A 17,522-nucleotide genomic window follows, 5' to 3' on the forward strand; every position below is an offset into this window, starting at 1 on the left:
TAAATTACATCATCTGTGAGACGTCTCTCCTGTCTCACTGAAAACTCTATTATCAGTATATGTGTCTTGGGTGTTTCCTCATCACACTTGGATAAATTTAATATTTCACCACAACTGGCTTCCGAATTAACTGTCATTTCATAAAATCATGCCTGTGCTATGTACACACCTTAAACATAGATTCAAGATAAGCTTAGAGAACGTTTCCTAAAAACATAAGCCTTTAGTGTCAAACTCCTCACATCAATCACTCTGCACAGTGGAGCTCAAACATCACTGTAAAGTAACTATAAGCCAAACACAATTTTAGTAGAGAGGGACTTTAAATAAAAGTGCATCAGTATTTGCAGCAAGAACTCACATATGCAAAACTTTTCAGGGGTTTATATTGTTAAGTATTATATAGTTCTACTGTTATTATTAATGCATTATAATGATAGCATGTTCGTGTTTCAGCTTGTGGAGCTGGGGCAAATTATGAGAGGATGACATGTTTTTTAAAGGCAATGTAATTCTGTAATATAACTAGTTGCAGCTGTCAAAGAAATTTATAGGAGAGAACAATATTTTCTCCTCAAATGCAATGCAGTAGAAAGTAACATTTGATGGAGGTAAAGGACAAGTTCCTCACAATTATACATAAGAACAGTAGGCTACTTAATTAATTAAATGCTTCTACTTTTCATGGATGAATGATAGTGTGATACAATAACTGAAAGTAATATGCAATTTAAAATATGTACATTTTATACATTATTAGAGTCAGTGTAACAGAGTCAAACACTGTGATAATGTGATACGTAATGAGTAATATGTTGCACTGCATTTTTTGTACTGTCTGTTGCAGTGTTTGTTGTTTGATGAAATGTTTTTTGTATTTTTGTAAAACATTTGATGTCCTGACACGTAAGATAAATTATAGAATTATTTCTATCATTAAAGTGATATCTAATGTTATCTGTTATCACTAAACGTGCTAATTAAAACTCCACAAGGAGACTACAATGGCAGCAAATTAATTGTACTGTAAATGTGATTCCTGACAGGGTTCTGACTGTTTTTGTCGTATATGTCTAACTACATTCACGCCATAAAACGCGTCACTACAAAAACTGTGTAAAACTGTTAATTAAACAAACTAACAGTGTAAAAAGACAGTCACCATGGTGATGTTTTGGGTTGTGTTGTTCTGATAGCGGCCTGTAGATGTCAATGAAGCTATGTGCCTGAGACATGGATGTATTATAAATAAAGCGAAGAAGAACGTCACGTGATTCTTGAGGAAGCGTTGGCTTGACAACCGCTGTAATCCCCAATCCCTTCCTGGTGCTAAAGGTAGGATTATCAACAACCCAATTTTATAATCACTGTTTTTAATGTAACGTGTCCGCAAAACACAATGGAAAGACATTGCATTTGCCAAAAAAATGTGTCATTTTAGTCTGACATGTGCCTTGGTTGTTACGTGCTAAAGCTAGCTAGCTTTTGAGCTAACCGTTGGCTATAATGCTATGACATAAGGGGCCCGGATTTACTCCCAATCTTTAAATGAACCAACAGATCCAACGCTAACATAACCGGACATTAATAACCAACTAACGTTACATCAAAATCATGCTGAAACGGGAACGAATAACATAGTGAAATAGCTAAATTTTACAAATACGCCACAAAGGCACTGATGCATTATTATGATTGTTTTCGTTAAGGATGGTTTCGTGTTATCTGTCTTGTATTGTCAAACTGATTGTGCTCTTATCGAAATATACCGCTTGATATGTAGCTAAATGATTTCACCCGGCTGCAAACCAAGTTGTGAAAATAAACTCACTATTGTGCGTTTTATTATACCGTTAATATGAGGTTCATGTGCATGTGAATACACATTATACGACATTAATTTTCTTATACTGCATACAAATGCCTTTCACAAGCTTTTTTGGTCTTTGAAAACTAAGCAAATTGGTTTTGATTCTTATGAAAACGTGCGGTTAAGAGGCAATGACCAACTTGGCAAGAAATGTCCCATACATTGCATGTAATGTTGCCATGTCTTGTTAGGTTGCCTGTTGTCATGTTTGTTTGTTTTTTAAGAAATCAAACCAATATGTTTAGGTTTCTAAGAGTTATACCAAGCTTGTACCCCAGTCTTCCCTCAATTTAATCTCTCTATTTACTTTATCTTATCTTTATCTTATTTGCTTTCTTGTAAGGGAGTAATGAGTCAGATCGCTATCAATTATCAACCAAGAAATACCGAATAATATTAGCGGCTATCTTGATGACCCCACAGTGTCACTTTTTTTTGGTTTCTCTTTTTGAGCAGACATGCTTGTATTTACAGATATTAAACTGCTCGTTATACCTTGGTTTCGTGAATCTATGTCGATAAGACAAATGTAATAAACTAATATGTTTACCTTACAGAAAGCACTCAGAAGACACAATGCCAGAAGTCAAGTCAATATTCAGAGAAGTCCTGCCTAAACAAGGTTTGTACCACAGCAGATAGCTATTTGAACAGCAGTAGTTCCAAACAAAAGGCTGTTTGTGGAGCTCAATACAACATGTGAACTGTTTAGAAATGTGCAAAAGCTTGCAAAATTAGTCAGTGGGTGCTCTGTGCTCTGTGCAGTCTCTTTTACAGCACAACACCATGGGCATTGTTGCTGTACAAACATTTATATTAACTGTGTCAGTGCCATTGCAGGATAAAATTGTGTTCTGGGGTGTTAAATGCTTTTTAATTGCTACAAGCTATTTACAGGCAGAGCAGCAGATGTGTGAAATGTCTGGATTCTTCATGCAGTGAGTGATTTGTAAAAATCAGTGCAACAGTATATCATTGGCAAGCAAAGGTGTTGTGAGTCACAATTAAGAACCTACAGGTATAAAAGTCTGAATATTTGACATTAGACTCCCTTTTAAAAATCCTGGGCATTGCAGGCTGCTAGAAGGACACATTTTTAACTGCAGACCTGTTCTCTTACAGTTGCAGCATTTTATTATAAAAGTTTGTGAGTAGGTAGAACATTTCTCACTGCTAATGTGCGAAACACTTCTGTGAAAAATAGCAACAATCCAGCCAAGTCTTATTATCTTTGCATTTAAGCCAAGACTAGTTTATGTGATTTGAGAGTTTATGTTGAAGTTGAGTGGGCTTTTTTCCCCCTCCTGTTTTGGCAATATATCCACAGGGCAACTTTCCATGGAAGATGTCCCTACCATGGTTCTGTGTAAGCCAAAGCTGCTCCCACTCAAATCAGTCACCCTAGAGAAACTGGAGAAGATGCAGATGGAGGCTCAAGAGGCCGTCAAGCAGCAGGAACTGGCAATGAAGGAGCAGTTGCAGTAGACATCAAATGGACTCGTAACAGCAGGAATGCTCAAACAAGTTCTTTCAGATGGATGGCACCAACCCAGAGTTATCCCGCACTGTAGTTTACGTGGACAGTCAAGTACAATATAAATGTGTTACTGATGTTCGGCTTTGTGGAGCAGATGAGGAGGGAGTCACCTGGACACACCCTCTCCTTTTAAAAGTCCTACTGTTTACTAGTCATTGTCAAAATGATTTACTGCATTGGAAAGGATAACGTCTTTGCAGGCCAATTTTCCATTGTGGTTTACTATTAAGACCTGTGTATTTAAACGCATGACTTTTTATTTGCATCATTGCATCTGTAATTTGACATTAATGAATTCAATGTCAGCTAACAGCATCCTTGTTGAGTAAATACAGGACAGAGCAATTTATGAATTAGATCAAAGAGACAAGTTGCAACATATAGTAGTTTCTTGATATTGTGACATTCACAAAAGGCAGTCTTTGATTATTTAATAGAGATTTAATGAACAAACAAGGAGCAATACATGGTACATTTCACACACCAGTATTCCCCAGATATAAAAATAAACATTTCACCATTTTGTGAAGTTGCCCAACTGGTATTTGTTTTGTTCACTGTACTTATGTCTTGATACCTTCAATAATGACATCTTTGTGTAATTTAAAGGGTAAAAGAAGAAAAACAAGTCAAGCACAGCATAGAAACAGCAGCTAGTTAGGGAGCAAGTATTGCATTTAACCAACACACTCCCCTTTCTTTATTTTTTTGTTTACCCCTTTATAAAGCTTTTGACACAAACCAGTCATCTCTGTACAAACACTGCTTTCTACAAAACACAGAAGGAGTGGCAGTGAAACCAAGAAAATACTGTACATAACAACATGGAATGACTGACACTGCGAGGTGTGGCACTTTAAGGGTTAGCTTATGTAAATGTTTATATTAAAACACCTTGGAGAAAGTGATCTACTTCAGTTTCAGTCAAAAGTGCATTTGTTGTTTTTTTCACCCCACCTCAATTTCAGAAATGTACATTCTTTTGACTGTTAGAAGGGAAAAATTGTACCCGACTATTTTGAAAAATATGCAAGTAAAAAAGTAGATTTATCCTCTTCGGGAAATCTGGCACATAAAAAGGGCTCTTCAGTAACTTTCAAGTTTGACGACACCACCGTCTCCCTCGCTGACAAATCTCTTCCGGCCTCTGATAAGAGAGAGAGCGTATTAACAGTCATTTAAAAAATTAAAAAAAACAAAACCAAAAACTCATCTCCCTTCAAAGGTGAGTGTAAGGAGCGTGCACTTACCGACAAGGACAAAGATCTCTTATCTTAACATCAATGATTCCCATACTGAAGCTCTTATCAACGTATTGCTCCAGGATGAAGTATGCACGAGGGACATCGATGTTGATTTCAGCAATGTCCATATAAACCCTTTCATAGCCCTATGGACGAAAAAAAGACATTATATATAAAACAGCATCTTTTAAGGCAGTCCAAAGTCCGGCCTGGACTGTGGCCCACGCACCGATTTTAAATGGCTCTTGCATTTCAAAATATGCTATATGAATAACACAATATTGGTTAATCAAGAAAGATCACTTTGCATTTATTTTCTTTCACCTCAAGATGGTAGGACTATCACACAGTTTGGAGACATGCACCAAGTAGGAACTTTTCATAAACATACAATAAACAAGCAAATTCAGCAGATATTTCCTACAACGCAGCAGACATGGCCACGGCAAAGCAGTACGAAGTCAACGACAAGAGCTTCCAGGAGTGGTGGAGAGTTGAATATTTTTGCACTTCAAGACAAAACTGTTGTGTTTGTGTCATTTGTATGTGATTTTTTTTTTTAAATAACCCGTATGACATGAGAGGCAGGCATCTAATCTGGCTCTGGTTCACAGGAGTTTGGACACTCCTGTTCTACGGTTTGCAAACAAATGAGCTGCTGCAGGGTGAAAAAATGATGTGCAGTGCAAGACTCAAACACCAGGTGGCACTTTACCCTTCTCATTTGGTCCACAGTGATGACGGAGGAGCCGGAGAGCGACTTCAGAAGCTGCAGAACCATTTTCAGTGTTTTGTCTCCTTTGGACTCCAACACCATAACTATCGCCTGAGGGAAAGGGAAATATTCACAGCCTCGTATCAGAGCTCAAAACCGATGCTAATACCGACAAGCACCTCACTGCAGCACAAAACATACATCTGCACTCAACGGGGATTAGGAATAAAAAAAATGACTACTTTAAGCCGAGGTAAGAAGTTTCACATAATGAGTGTCCTGACATGTACACGTTTGGCCTTTGAAGCACCTGATGTGTGATGCTTTGACCCAATCTCTCATTGCTTTTTCTCATATTTTTGAAGAGAATTAAACCTTTTTGCTCAGTTTTCAAAAGCTTGAATGCAGAACAAGAAAAACTGATGTCCATCCGGATTAAAGAAAGGCTGAGTTTTTTGGCTGTTATGCTGCAGTGTTTACCTCATAGACAAACTCATGGTGGAAATGGGGAACCTCCAGATCTCTCAGGCACCTCTCAGCCTCCTTGGTGTCTCCAGATAGTATGTACTCCTTCAACAGCAGGTTCATCTGACCGGATAGAGAAAAGGATATGAATAATTAACCTCCAGCTTTTTCAAAATTACTGCAAAAAGTTGTAGAAAGAGTTCCATTAAGTCTTAATTGTAGGGACTTTTGGGCTTGTGTGGTATCACACCCAATATTCTTTGAAATCCCCCTCTCAAAGACTCAAAAAATCGTGAGCTAGGTATACATCTTCACCGATAAAAATGTTAATTTAGTTCTTCAGTATTTAAGAAAAAGATTTAAGAACTGTTTTATAACGGGGTGCTATATTGATACAAGTTAGAGCAGTGTTTACACAGAAATGATGATGCTCAGGTCAGAGTTTCTTTGAAATAAACAAAGATCACGGAGCGTTTGTTTTCACCAGTATACTGTTTATTTCCCAGCCATCAATATGTCATTTTTTTGTCTTCTTAATAGTGGTGAATTTATGGAACCAGATAAAGCTTTAGAACACAAGATGACGATAAGACCTAAAGGAGAAGGTCTGGTCCTGGTGTCTGCGTTATGTAACCTACCTCTTTGATGAGCTGTATGACAGGTCTCTGTCCTCCGCCTGTCCCCCACTGGTTGTCAATGCGTAGGCCACCCATATTCATCTTCAGCAGCACCGCTGCCCGGTCTAATGACGCTCTGGAGGATTAAAAACAGGCAAGGTTTGTGTGGTAAAGATGTCACACAGTAGCTCTCTTTCATCCCCGCACTCATTACTGTCCCACCTCTCCAACCTGAAAGTGATCAAACTGCTTCTCCTCTAATATGCAAACCCCCGCTGTTTCACCTGTTTGTTACACCTGTTCTGTGGGTGCTGTGGGTTTGATACTGAGCCTCTGCACCAAAAGCTGCTTTTCATGTTTGAGAAACCTTTGTCAGTGACACTGCAGTACTTAATGAAAATTTTACTGAAAACACAGCAGGATTTGATTCCTATAACTGATGTAATACTTACAAGTTGGGAAGTCCTGATCAAGACTTTTTTCCCCTGATCTCAATTACGTAATATTGAGTATCAGCCGATACAGAGTCCTGATCCGATACTTGTATTTATCTTTATACAGTCTATGGTACTTACCTGGATAATACAGCTACACAATGCGTACTTCAAGCAAGTACTTCAGTTATTACAATTTAATAGCTCTGCAATGCAATCCAAAAAGAAATCTCTGCATCCAAACAGTTCCCTGTGTTTTTTTTTTTCATTTTACTTTAAAAAAAAAAAAAAAGTTTTAAAAAAACCTAAAATATATTTTCATATGCCTCTTTCATATTCTACTTAGTGTAGCATAAAATAATCAAGTACACAACCTAAAATGTCTTTAGAAATAGCTCTCAATTCCACTAACTTTGTTCTTTCAACAAAATAAAGTAAACAAACTAAAACGTGTCCTCAGAAAATGCTCTCAGATCCCCTTAATGCCGCATTGTAATAAAAGTACAGAACACTGTAGATGAGGACTATAACAGTTCCAGTGTTATTGCTTAACTTTAACATTTCTGATCACAAGTAAACATCAGTCACAATTCCGCTCATTACAGCATGATAGTAAAACTAATACACTAAAAATGAAATGACAAACATTTCAATTTCACTTAAACTGGTGTAGCAGCTTAAGTTGAACATAAAAATAAAGATTAGTTTCTACTTATTGAGACAGCAGCATTACAATTAAACCTAAATATGTGCTGCAAATTGTGCTCTCCATTTATGACACGGACATTAACAAAGGATCACGCAGGGCACATGCTTAAAATAACCAATTACGATCAATCAATCACAAATTCCCTCTGACCACACTGCGCCGTTTCATTTATTGTTTTTATTAACATCAATTTTATTGTTGTGTGTTTGTTTTATCATTGAATGTGAGGTGACCTTGAGTTTCCAGAAAGGTGCCGATAAATACAATGAATTATTATTATTATTAATCACAAAATATGTTGATCTGGCCCGATACTGACACTCCTCCTCACAAGATCTGTGTTCTTTGCCTTTAACACCCGTCTGCTCTTGTTCACATGCACTGACACACAGCTTAAAGAAAAGTTCAGATTTACCTTTCTTCCTGAAGTGACCACTTTTTATGCTTGAATAGTAACTACTAAATATGAACAGACTCTATATGACATTATGGCTTCATACCCTCTTATCTTTATGGTTCCACTATAATCTCACATACAAACACTTAAGCCTCTGACATTATCTCTAAGGATTTTTGTAATAGCAGCAAAAAGCAGGTAACCAGAGTCATGACACCAGCAGAGCTTGGCCAACAGTCACATACCTTGTGTACTGACAGTCAACTCTGCCTTTGTAGCCCTCAATGTAGCCCTGGGACAATATTTGGTCGCTAACAGCGCGTGCAATGAATTGGCCCACCAACTGGAAAATAAAGGAAAAAAAGGGGGGAAAATGTAAACAAACCAAAACAAATTGTGTTGCTCCATGCTAAACATGGCACAGTTCAGTAGCAGGGTGACTGCTGAACCTTTTATTCTGTTGATTCGTCATAAAGCAGGTAACCTTGTTGAATATAAGTAGGTCAAGTCATATTTAAAAATCAATGTTTTCTTTTAAATTCATTACTTAAAGGAACAGTGTCCTCTTGCCAAAGTACACAGAAACAGCGTGAGAGTACATTAGATTTAACTTAATCCGCTGCTTTAAAAAATCCAAGTAGATTTTGAAGTGAAACTAATGATACTGTTACACATCATTAGATCACAATTGCAACATGCTTCAGTTCTAACGCCAAACACAAACACCACTGACATGAAAGAGGCCTGGCGGAGGCCTCAGGGGCACGTGTGCGTGTGTTTGTTTACAGTAGTTGGGACACATGATTTAGGGAAAACGAAAGAGCTGGCTTTGCTCTTCTGGCCTCCACAAAGCTTGTGCTCACCACTGATCATTGTTCCTGTTCAGACAAGAGGCAGCTCCCTCTCATTTGAGCCGTGGCTGTGGCTAGACTGTCAGGCAACATGAGAAGAAAGAGAGGAGTGTGTGATGTGTGTGTGTGTGTGTCTGAGAGCAAGAGAGAAACTGAGAAAGAGAGAGTGAAAGGGGTAAAGAGAAGGAGGTGGGGGGGCAGGGCAGAGTCATAATGTCCCTTTAAAACCCTCAGAGAACTGTGAGAGTGGGACAGAAATGACCAGTGAGCCCCACTGAGACAGCAACAGGAGGGGTGTGGGGGGAGGACGACCAATAACCCTTTGAGCGTCCTTTGCTGAGCTTGCATTTTGCGAGCACAGACAATAGACAGAGATCTCATGTCTGTGCAGGCTGAAAAGGAAAGAGCTCAAACACACACACACACACACACACACATACACACACACACACACACACACACACACACACACACACACACACACACACACACACACACACACACACACACACACACACACACACGCTAGCTCTCCCACACACAGAAACACATCAGCCCACAGTGTTGTTCCCCTCTGCTGCACCACAGACTGTATACAAACTCAAACACACCACCTCAAGCAGAAAACATACTTTGTGCGTTTACTGCAGTCAGACTGACAGAGGTCACGCTCAAGTTTAACTTATTGTCAAGAAACAAAACAGGGCTGCAAAACAAAATGCAGTTGTAGTCCCTTCTATGCTAAACAAGAAAAACAAAAAGGCCAGTTCCCCTCATCGGTTTGTTAAAGGTCCAGTGTACAGGATTTAGGGGGTATATTGGCAGAAAAAGACATAATAAGTATGTTTTCTTTAGTGTGTAACTGTCTTAAAGTAAGAATTGTTGTGTTTTCATTACTTTAGAACGAGCCCTTTATATTTGCATTGCAAGCACGTCCTCGTTTATGGAGATGGCCATGTTGCACCGTAGCCAAGAACGGACACACTGAGCACTGGCTCTATAACAGGCCATTTGCATTTTTGCATCAGCCGCCATAGTTAGAAGCCCAAGCGCAACATGCAGTGTTGGAATACCACTGATTTGTGTTTTTACAGTAATGTCAGTGTTTTTACTGGTTTAAATTACCACGTGTGATTGTTTTGGAGAGGAGGCCATCTCTGCCTATTAATTCGGCTCCCGTTAAAACCCTCCTGAACGTCTGGATCTTAAGTTATCGGAGGAAAAACAGGTGAGCTCAAATTAGCAAGTGGTCAGTGTGTGCTGCCCATTTCAGAATGCCAAATAGCATCAGAGATACACTGATTGTGACATAAAACTGATTACCGGGTCTGTTTGTTTTGGAGAGGAAGAGATCTCTGCAGATAATTTGGCACATGGGTTAAACCTCCTGAGCAATGAACGCTGAGGGAATTCTAGCCAGGAAATGTTTCACCAGGTTGCAACTCTGCAATCCTCATCACTAGATGCCACCAAATCCCCCTTCATCTTACACACTGGACTAAAATGTCCTGGTAATAAAAAATTAAAATATCCTGAAACATGAATGAGAAAAAAAAATACAGTGTATTCACTGTAGCGCCAAGGGAGTGCTTTATTGTTTCTGTTTAATAAGGAAAATTGTCAAACAGAGGAGCTGACCCATAACCTCTAACAGTTCTTTCAGTATTTTAATTTGGATTTAAAAGTTTAAAATATTCTGAATTCACAACAAAAATCAACACGTTGCAAATGAATCCACAGGTGTAAACAGACTCCAGACACACAGGAGACTCACCTGCGGGGCTCCGGGTGTATCCAGGACCAGATCGGGCAGCTCTTGAAGCAGTTTGTCAAAGGAGTTTTCCATGTCGCTGCGGGACAGCACCGGCCCACACAGGTCAGCCAGCAGCCTGGAGGTGAGCTCCCGGTGGCTGGCTTTGGCCTCCAGGGCCAGCGACACAGCCAGCGAGGGTACCTCACTCCGCATTGGTCCCAGGTTCAGTTCTGCGAGCAGCTCCTGGATGTGGAGAGAGACGATTATTAGCGTTTCTGTTCAAGTTTTTCGATTTTTATTATTTTTTCCCCCGTGTAGATTTCTGCTTCCGTTACACGTTTGCTGACAGGATGCTTCCTGCACACTTACTGCTACTTCATTTGTATCTCCGTGTTCAAAGTACTCTTGCACGATGGGGGTGACTGTCTTCTCAAAGTCCCTCTCTTCCAGCGGGGGGACCACAGTCTCATACACACAATTTTCCTGTCAAAACACACAATCATATTCCAGGTCTAGTGTTTGGGCGATTACACAGATGAGCTGCCATAAGGGCAGTTCATTGGATTGTATTAGATCTTAGAAATGATCATGCTGTTCTAAACATTACTTATATACAGGGATCCTGCAGATTAAAGCAAGTCAGATTTAACACTTTTAAAGACGATTTTAATGCCATTCAAAATTTACTTTACTTAAAAAAAAAACATGAACAGACATGAATGACTAAGGGTTAGGGACAGTTTCACCAAAAGTTTTATTGTAACGTGTCAGAATAAAAAGTCATACAATCTACTTCAAATATCGATTGAAAAAAAAAAAAAGTTTCTTCTTTCCTTAACTGCGTGACATAAAAGCAATGGGACATTGTGTAAATTATTTTTAAAAAAGATATTGCCAATTATTTTGATATTTATTTGAGAAAACTGATTCATAATGTCCTTCCTAAGTCGTAGCATTTCTGAGACTTTTAAAAGATCGATTTTATACATTTTAATGCCTTTAGGCCTTAAAAAAAGACTTTTAAGGATCTGCGGGAACGCTAAATATAATTAAGATATTCACTATCAACACCACAGTCTGTACCTGAGCTTCGTCATAGTTGGGGTCTTTCTGATCGACCTCCTCTGGCTCATAAACTTCACCAGATCGGCCCCACACACCTTTTCCTCCAGCACCACCTGCAGACAAAGGTCAGCCACAATGTTAGACATGACATCTGACACCATTTTAAACCAGCATGGCAAAAAAGCAAGACCACCAGCAGTGTCATTTTCAAAAGATTTAGTGGTACACATGTCTGGATTACCTGTAACACGAGTTTCCAGTTCACAGTTACTATGGAAAAGAAAATAAGTTGCAACTTTTGGGAATATTCGTGTCTCTGAACGTCATGTCCCTGAAATACAACTCCTGATATAACCCCTCAAAGCCTTTTCTAAGCAGACATAATAAGAAAGTGGGAGTTGAGGGTTACACAGCATGATGTCATGTCTCAAAATACTGGGTCGTGGAAACAGAAAGAAGGTGCTGATCTGCAGCAGGGGAACATTTTCAAACTTGTGTTTTTGTAACATTTGTCAGGTTAAATGTTATGAGCAACTTAGGGTCAAACACACACTGTACCGTGCTAGTTCCAGACAAATTTTCAGAATCTGCTCACAAGGAACCGGACCACCTCCATGCTGTGAGAGGGTGGGTACCCCCGCTGGTTATTTAGCTGTCCTGACCTCCAAACATTATTCGACCCGATTGTTTTCAAATGTGTGTGAGCTTTTCATTTTAAGATCAAAGGAAAATACAGTCAAGAAAAGTTTTGACATTTTGACAGTCCACCGGCAGGCCTTTAATTTTAAACTGAGCCACCTGGTATTAACATATTAACATGCGTCACAGGTAATCAGATCACAAGTGGAAAGCTTTAAGTACAGGTGTGAATGCACCCAATGCGTCTTGAGAGCTGATCGCTCAGACCACATGCTGAGGTGGTCTGGGACACATATGGTCGCATTCTTTGAGCCGTGAGTACACTTAAGTGTCCTGGTCCACATTGAAGGACCGCCCACTGGTCTGACAGCCTGTGTGTGTGAGTAAGGCCCTGACACGGACAAGCTGGTCAGCTGATGGTCGGGCACTAGGTGAGCATCTCGCACCCTAGTTTTTGCGGTGTGTCCTGCACCGCTGGCACTACTCTGCCTTTGCTTCATGCATTTTTGGTCGATTCAGCATGTTAAAGGGCAACTCTCAGGTTAATATTTATTTCATAATTTCAAAAAAATGCACTGCAGGAATTGCATGATGCCACCAGCAGCAACATCATCAAGCAACCGGATGACATCTTATTTTAATGAACTCATCCTTTAACTCCAAAGATGTAGCAGGATCAAGGACAAATGTAATTTCATCTTTTAAAAACTTTGTTTAAAAAAATGACTACCTTCTACCTTAAACCATCTTCCACCTTCAAGCTGTTGTTGTGTAATCTGTACTAATACCCAGGCTACATTTTTTAACATGCTGTGATATAATCCTTGTGTCCAGGGAGGTGACGCCTTTGTACATGTTACACAAACAAACATCTGTTGAGTCTGAGGTCACCACTAACAGATTGAAGATAAGTTTAAGAGGCCCAACACCGAGCAGCTTTTGTGATATGCTCTAAAACCTCCATTAGTCCCACCCTGAATGTGGCATATGAACTATATTTAGCGCAGCCTACATTAGTTGCGCAAAAGTGTTCCACTAGCATTACGACATGGTGGACGGCAGTTCGCTCTCGGCACATCCACTGCGTTTGTCTTTCAAAACTGCAACACATTAAGTTTTAACGCTGGAGAGCTAGGGGCTCAAATAACAGGGCTCCACTGGCGTGAAAGCTCTGTTATGCAACCAGAAAAACGGACAGACATTGTGCCAAGAGAAACTACAGTTGTTCTAGTTCCACTGCCCATGGGAAGAGCAAAGTGACTGAGCAACTGTACTGCAGGCTGCTGGGACATTTCGTACCATTGCATGCTTGCAGCACCGAGTGAGGACTCACAGTCGGAGACAGCTGGACTATTACAAGATGCTGACACTTACTAAATTATGATCTACTTGTACATTTAAGATGTGTTAGTGTCAAATAGAAAACACATTTAGTGGAAGGGATAAGGTCGGTCAGTGGAGTTATCATTGGTTATTAGTGCTTAAAAAATATTCCCAGCTTTTAGTAATAATTTTCCAAATCCACAAATTTCTTCCATTGTGGATCATTTCTTGCCAAGTTGCTGATTGCCTTTTTCCCCCATGTTTTTTTTTAAAGAAATCGCACAAATTTGGTCAGGGTTCACAGTTTTCACTGATTATGAAATGTGTCTGAAAGCAGAACAAGAAAAGTAATGTTGCTCTAGACCTCAAAGGGTTAATGGACAAAGTTTCAAAATACATTTTCATACATACAAATACATTTTCATGATTCTCCAGGTTTTCCAGGACTGAGGGAACCCTGCTAATGCTGATATCAGTAGAGTCAACCATTGTAAGTAAGTATATATCTATGACTATGACTGTGCCCTTCAGCAACACAAAAACGGATAACAAACCTCATATGTAGGGAAAACAAATGCTTCAAAAACCTTATTAAAGTAACTTAACAATCTCACCAAAAGGTGAAATATTCAGGTCACATCCAAATGAACTGACAGAATATCACAGCAAGTTTCAGTTCCCTAAACACAACCGATGCCGAGATTATTATTAAGCCCCTGATGTAAATTTACAGACGAGCTTGACTGAGCAGATGGTGGGAAAAGAAAAGGTTGCTTTTAAATGGATGTGACCAGCTAAATATCACCTGGCCATTTGTTAACACGCTAATGAGTTTATGGCTTCTAGATGGAGGACCAACAGGTGATGACAAGTAGGTCACACATCCAGTCATGAAGGCCTTCTCTTTGTAGCACTGAAACACCGGCGGCTCTTTGATTAACTTTCACTCGCCTGTGGTCATGACCAGCAAAAGGTTATCCCTTAAAAACTAGTGACACTGGGACAACTGATCTCTCTGGTATCACAATGTTGCACGATAACTTAAGATTATCATACTGTTTTATAAAAAATTAGACTAACATTTTCATTTATTATAATGCTAAATCTTCTTACCTTTCTTTGGCAGACCTCTGCCCTTGCCCAGTCGGGACTTTCTGTCCAGCAGCTTGCTCTTGGGGCTGGTGGGTGCCACTGAGGATCCCCTGACCACATCCCCGTTATCGCTGAGAGAGTCCCCCCTGCCGGAGTCCCTGGAGGAGTTCTTTCTGAGCCTGCGCTTGGCCTTTGCCTTAAGACGTGCTTCATGGATGCTGTTGCTTGACGAGGACAGCCAATTGCCATTAATCTCATTTTTCAGGTTTTTGTTGACAACCGATCCTGCGTTGTCTTCCTCTCCAGATGCAAAGGAGTCACTCAAGTCCTCAGCCTCTGTGGGATTTCAAGAGAAAAAATGTGTTGCACTAATGACAATGTCAATACATTTTATTTAAATAGCATACTTTGTATAAGAAATGCAGCACAATATGATTAACAATAAGGGGATTGTAAGAAAGAATGGACATAAAACACGCAAGCAAGGCAATTCAACATAAAAGGCAATTTAAAAACTTTTATCAAAACATATTTGCTTTAAATCATAACATAACACCATAAATAATAAAAAATCAAGTAAGATAAAACATTTTTAAAGAATTGCTGCAGTCTGAAGTGTAAAAATAAAGTCACTTTTAGAAAGTCAGGGCTATGTGTTTTCGCTTTCTTTTGAAAATATTAAGTCAGTTAGTAAAATGTTTCATAGCTTTGGTCATAAATGACAAAATATAAGTAAGCTGCTTTTATGTGCAAAACAGATCTGGGAGACAAGAGCTTTAAGATGCATTTTTCTTAGCTGTACTTATGTCAGCAGGAGCCACGTGCAAACACAATAAACTGAAAACAAAGATGCATTATGTCAGGATTACTTAACAGTCAATTTCTATCTGCAGTCACCCACAAAATGTAGGATATGCAGCACAATGACATCAATGCCAAATGCAACATCACTGATCCTGCAGGCAGTGCAAGCTCACAAGCAATCAACCACTTCCGTATGAAAAAGTCCCAGTGCCCCACATAACACACAGGGGGGTGACTGAGGCATTTAAATCACACTTACCGACGGGGTTAGCGTTCAGCCAGGCCTCGCAGTCAGTTGCCATGTTTTACAATAGTAAAAAGATTCTGCAGCAGAGCAGCGTGCAAAAACAGTCGAATAATACCTGCAATTATAAAAATGATTTAGTGATTGTTTTTATGCAGACAATTGCTAATAACATGCCCAGACATGCTGCAACGCAACAGCCTCCCCTCCCCCTATTCATTCAAAGTCACTGTTGACAAACAATGGCTAGCGTCGCGTTAGCTTCAAAATATTGCGCTGCGTCAACAGACCAAACTCCAGAGTACCTAACTGCACACAATACAACGATAAAAACAATTACACGGCATCTAAATTTACATTGTACGCATTATTTATCCAATCGTATTTATCAGTGACTCGACGTTTATCATTTGTCGAAGCTCAGACGTTGAGATTATATCTAACGTTAACTGTCCCGGTGCACACATTTAAGCCAAAAGCGATAAAACCGTTAAAACCTCAATAACACCGACATGCAAAACACGCATTTATATCTTCATTACTTTGACGATTAAATAACTCACGGTGAATTTAATCACTGACCGTCTGATGCGTCCAAGCTTCAAACTCTGACACCAACCGTGTTGTTTTTGTTTTATCTACCCAGCAACGCAGGCGCGTACGTCCGTGTTCTCCGCCTCTGATTGGCTGAGGGTGTGTGGGGTTTTTAAACAAAGGACCAATGAAAATGCACCACGGGATTTTTTTCTGGCATGTTCTGTGTGGCGTCTGTGGTTTATCAAGTGCTGCCCCCTATCTGTGGGGCTGCAGCACAGCTCTGTCTATTTTGGGAGATTATCATATTCCGGTTTATTAGTGGTGATGGTGATGATGATGATGATGATGATATTTAACTGTTGAAAATATTATGTGTCTTTTTCTTCAGGCCAGCAGGTTACAGTTCACTTAATCAAGTTATAAACCTACCGTGGAAATTACAGATTATACATACAGAAAATGTACATTTGATAAAATGTAATTATTGTATTGACAGGATCGATATTAAATGTCCAAAAAAGCAAGAATATCCAAACTTTTTTTTACACATCTATTTGGACTCTTTGATTTAGTTGCATTTTATTGCTGTCTATTTGGATTTACACATTTAGCTTTAGCAGATGTGTTTTTGCCTCAACACTTGGGGGAGCTCTTTTACAACACTCCCCCTCAAAGTGCTGCAGAAAGGGATGGATGAATAGTGTAGTGCAGCAGTTCCCAACCTTTCTCCTTCAGGATCGCATGTTTGATCGTTGAGTAAACTGATGAACCCAGACCATGTGACATATTTTATGGCCATTTCATATTATTTTCCATATATATCAATAACGGCACAGGACAGCTGACAAACTGTTAAATTAACCCAAATAGAGAATGCAATAACTGCAGGAAGTTTGTGTAAAACCAGTGAATTGGATACACTTTGAGCAGATTATTCACTGTAAATAATACATCAGAGATGAGTTTTCATGGTATTTTTGATGCAATTCTCTGTTTTTTTGTTGTTGCTGTGGTTTGTTAGCTCTTTGATTTTTTCAGTGTTTTACTGAAACACTTTTTTTTTTTAAAAGTTTTAAATATTTTTTCATTTTGAATAACATAAACTTTAAAAATAATAATTCCATCCCGTTTTCCTCACGGAAATTAATGAAGTGCTGAGATAGGTTTCCTGCATTTCTATTTTATTTTAATTTTTGGTATAAACCATAATATAAACCATAAAATAA

General features: G+C 39.2%; 1 protein-coding gene and 1 long non-coding RNA gene across 3 annotated transcripts; one reads left to right on the top strand and one right to left on the bottom strand.

Moving 5' to 3' along the window:
• Positions 1-1,236: 1,236 nt before the first annotated feature.
• LOC148189937 (uncharacterized) lies at positions 1,237-3,951 on the top strand. The gene is made up of 3 exons (XR_015776219.1): positions 1,237-1,335; positions 2,428-2,492; positions 3,198-3,951. It is a non-coding gene; the product is annotated as an uncharacterized LOC148189937 (long non-coding RNA).
• Positions 3,952-4,052: 101 nt separating this feature from the next.
• Positions 4,053-16,467, bottom strand: pdcd4b (programmed cell death 4b). Of its 2 annotated transcripts, none has more exons than XM_088075685.1 (12): positions 16,342-16,467; positions 15,775-15,877; positions 14,733-15,047; positions 11,676-11,770; positions 10,962-11,075; positions 10,614-10,835; positions 8,234-8,331; positions 6,470-6,584; positions 5,847-5,954; positions 5,367-5,477; positions 4,658-4,797; positions 4,053-4,554 (listed from the first exon to the last, which is right to left on the bottom strand). In XM_088075685.1, exons 2-12 carry the CDS (start codon positions 15,815-15,817, stop codon positions 4,494-4,496), a joined length of 1,422 nt encoding a protein of 473 aa, XP_087931811.1. In that variant the 5' UTR covers positions 15,818-15,877; positions 16,342-16,467; the 3' UTR covers positions 4,053-4,493. The 2 variants fall into 2 exon arrangements, with proteins under 2 accessions (XP_087931811.1, XP_042341715.1); XM_042485781.2 differs by having other exon boundaries at positions 16,323-16,451.
• Between the last annotated feature and the right edge of the window lie 1,055 nt (positions 16,468-17,522).

This window comes from Plectropomus leopardus, chromosome 3 (genome assembly GCF_026936395.1).
Source record: "Plectropomus leopardus strain MGB_pleo_1.0 chromosome 3, ASM2693639v1, whole genome shotgun sequence".
Classification (NCBI taxonomy): domain Eukaryota; kingdom Metazoa; phylum Chordata; class Actinopteri; order Perciformes; family Serranidae; genus Plectropomus; species Plectropomus leopardus.

Excerpts from the sequence above, each read along its gene's own strand:
- pdcd4b (XM_088075685.1), bottom strand. The coding sequence starts at position 15,817 with ATGGCAACTGACTGCGAGGCCTGGCTGAACGCTAACCCCGTCG. Across the intron at positions 6,585-8,233 it reads GTTGACTGTCAGTACACAAG|AGCGTCATTAGACCGGGCAG; the intron begins GTATGTGACTGT and ends TTAATCCTCCAG. Across the intron at positions 5,955-6,469 it reads TCATACAGCTCATCAAAGAG|ATGAACCTGCTGTTGAAGGA; the intron begins GTAGGTTACATA and ends CTATCCGGTCAG.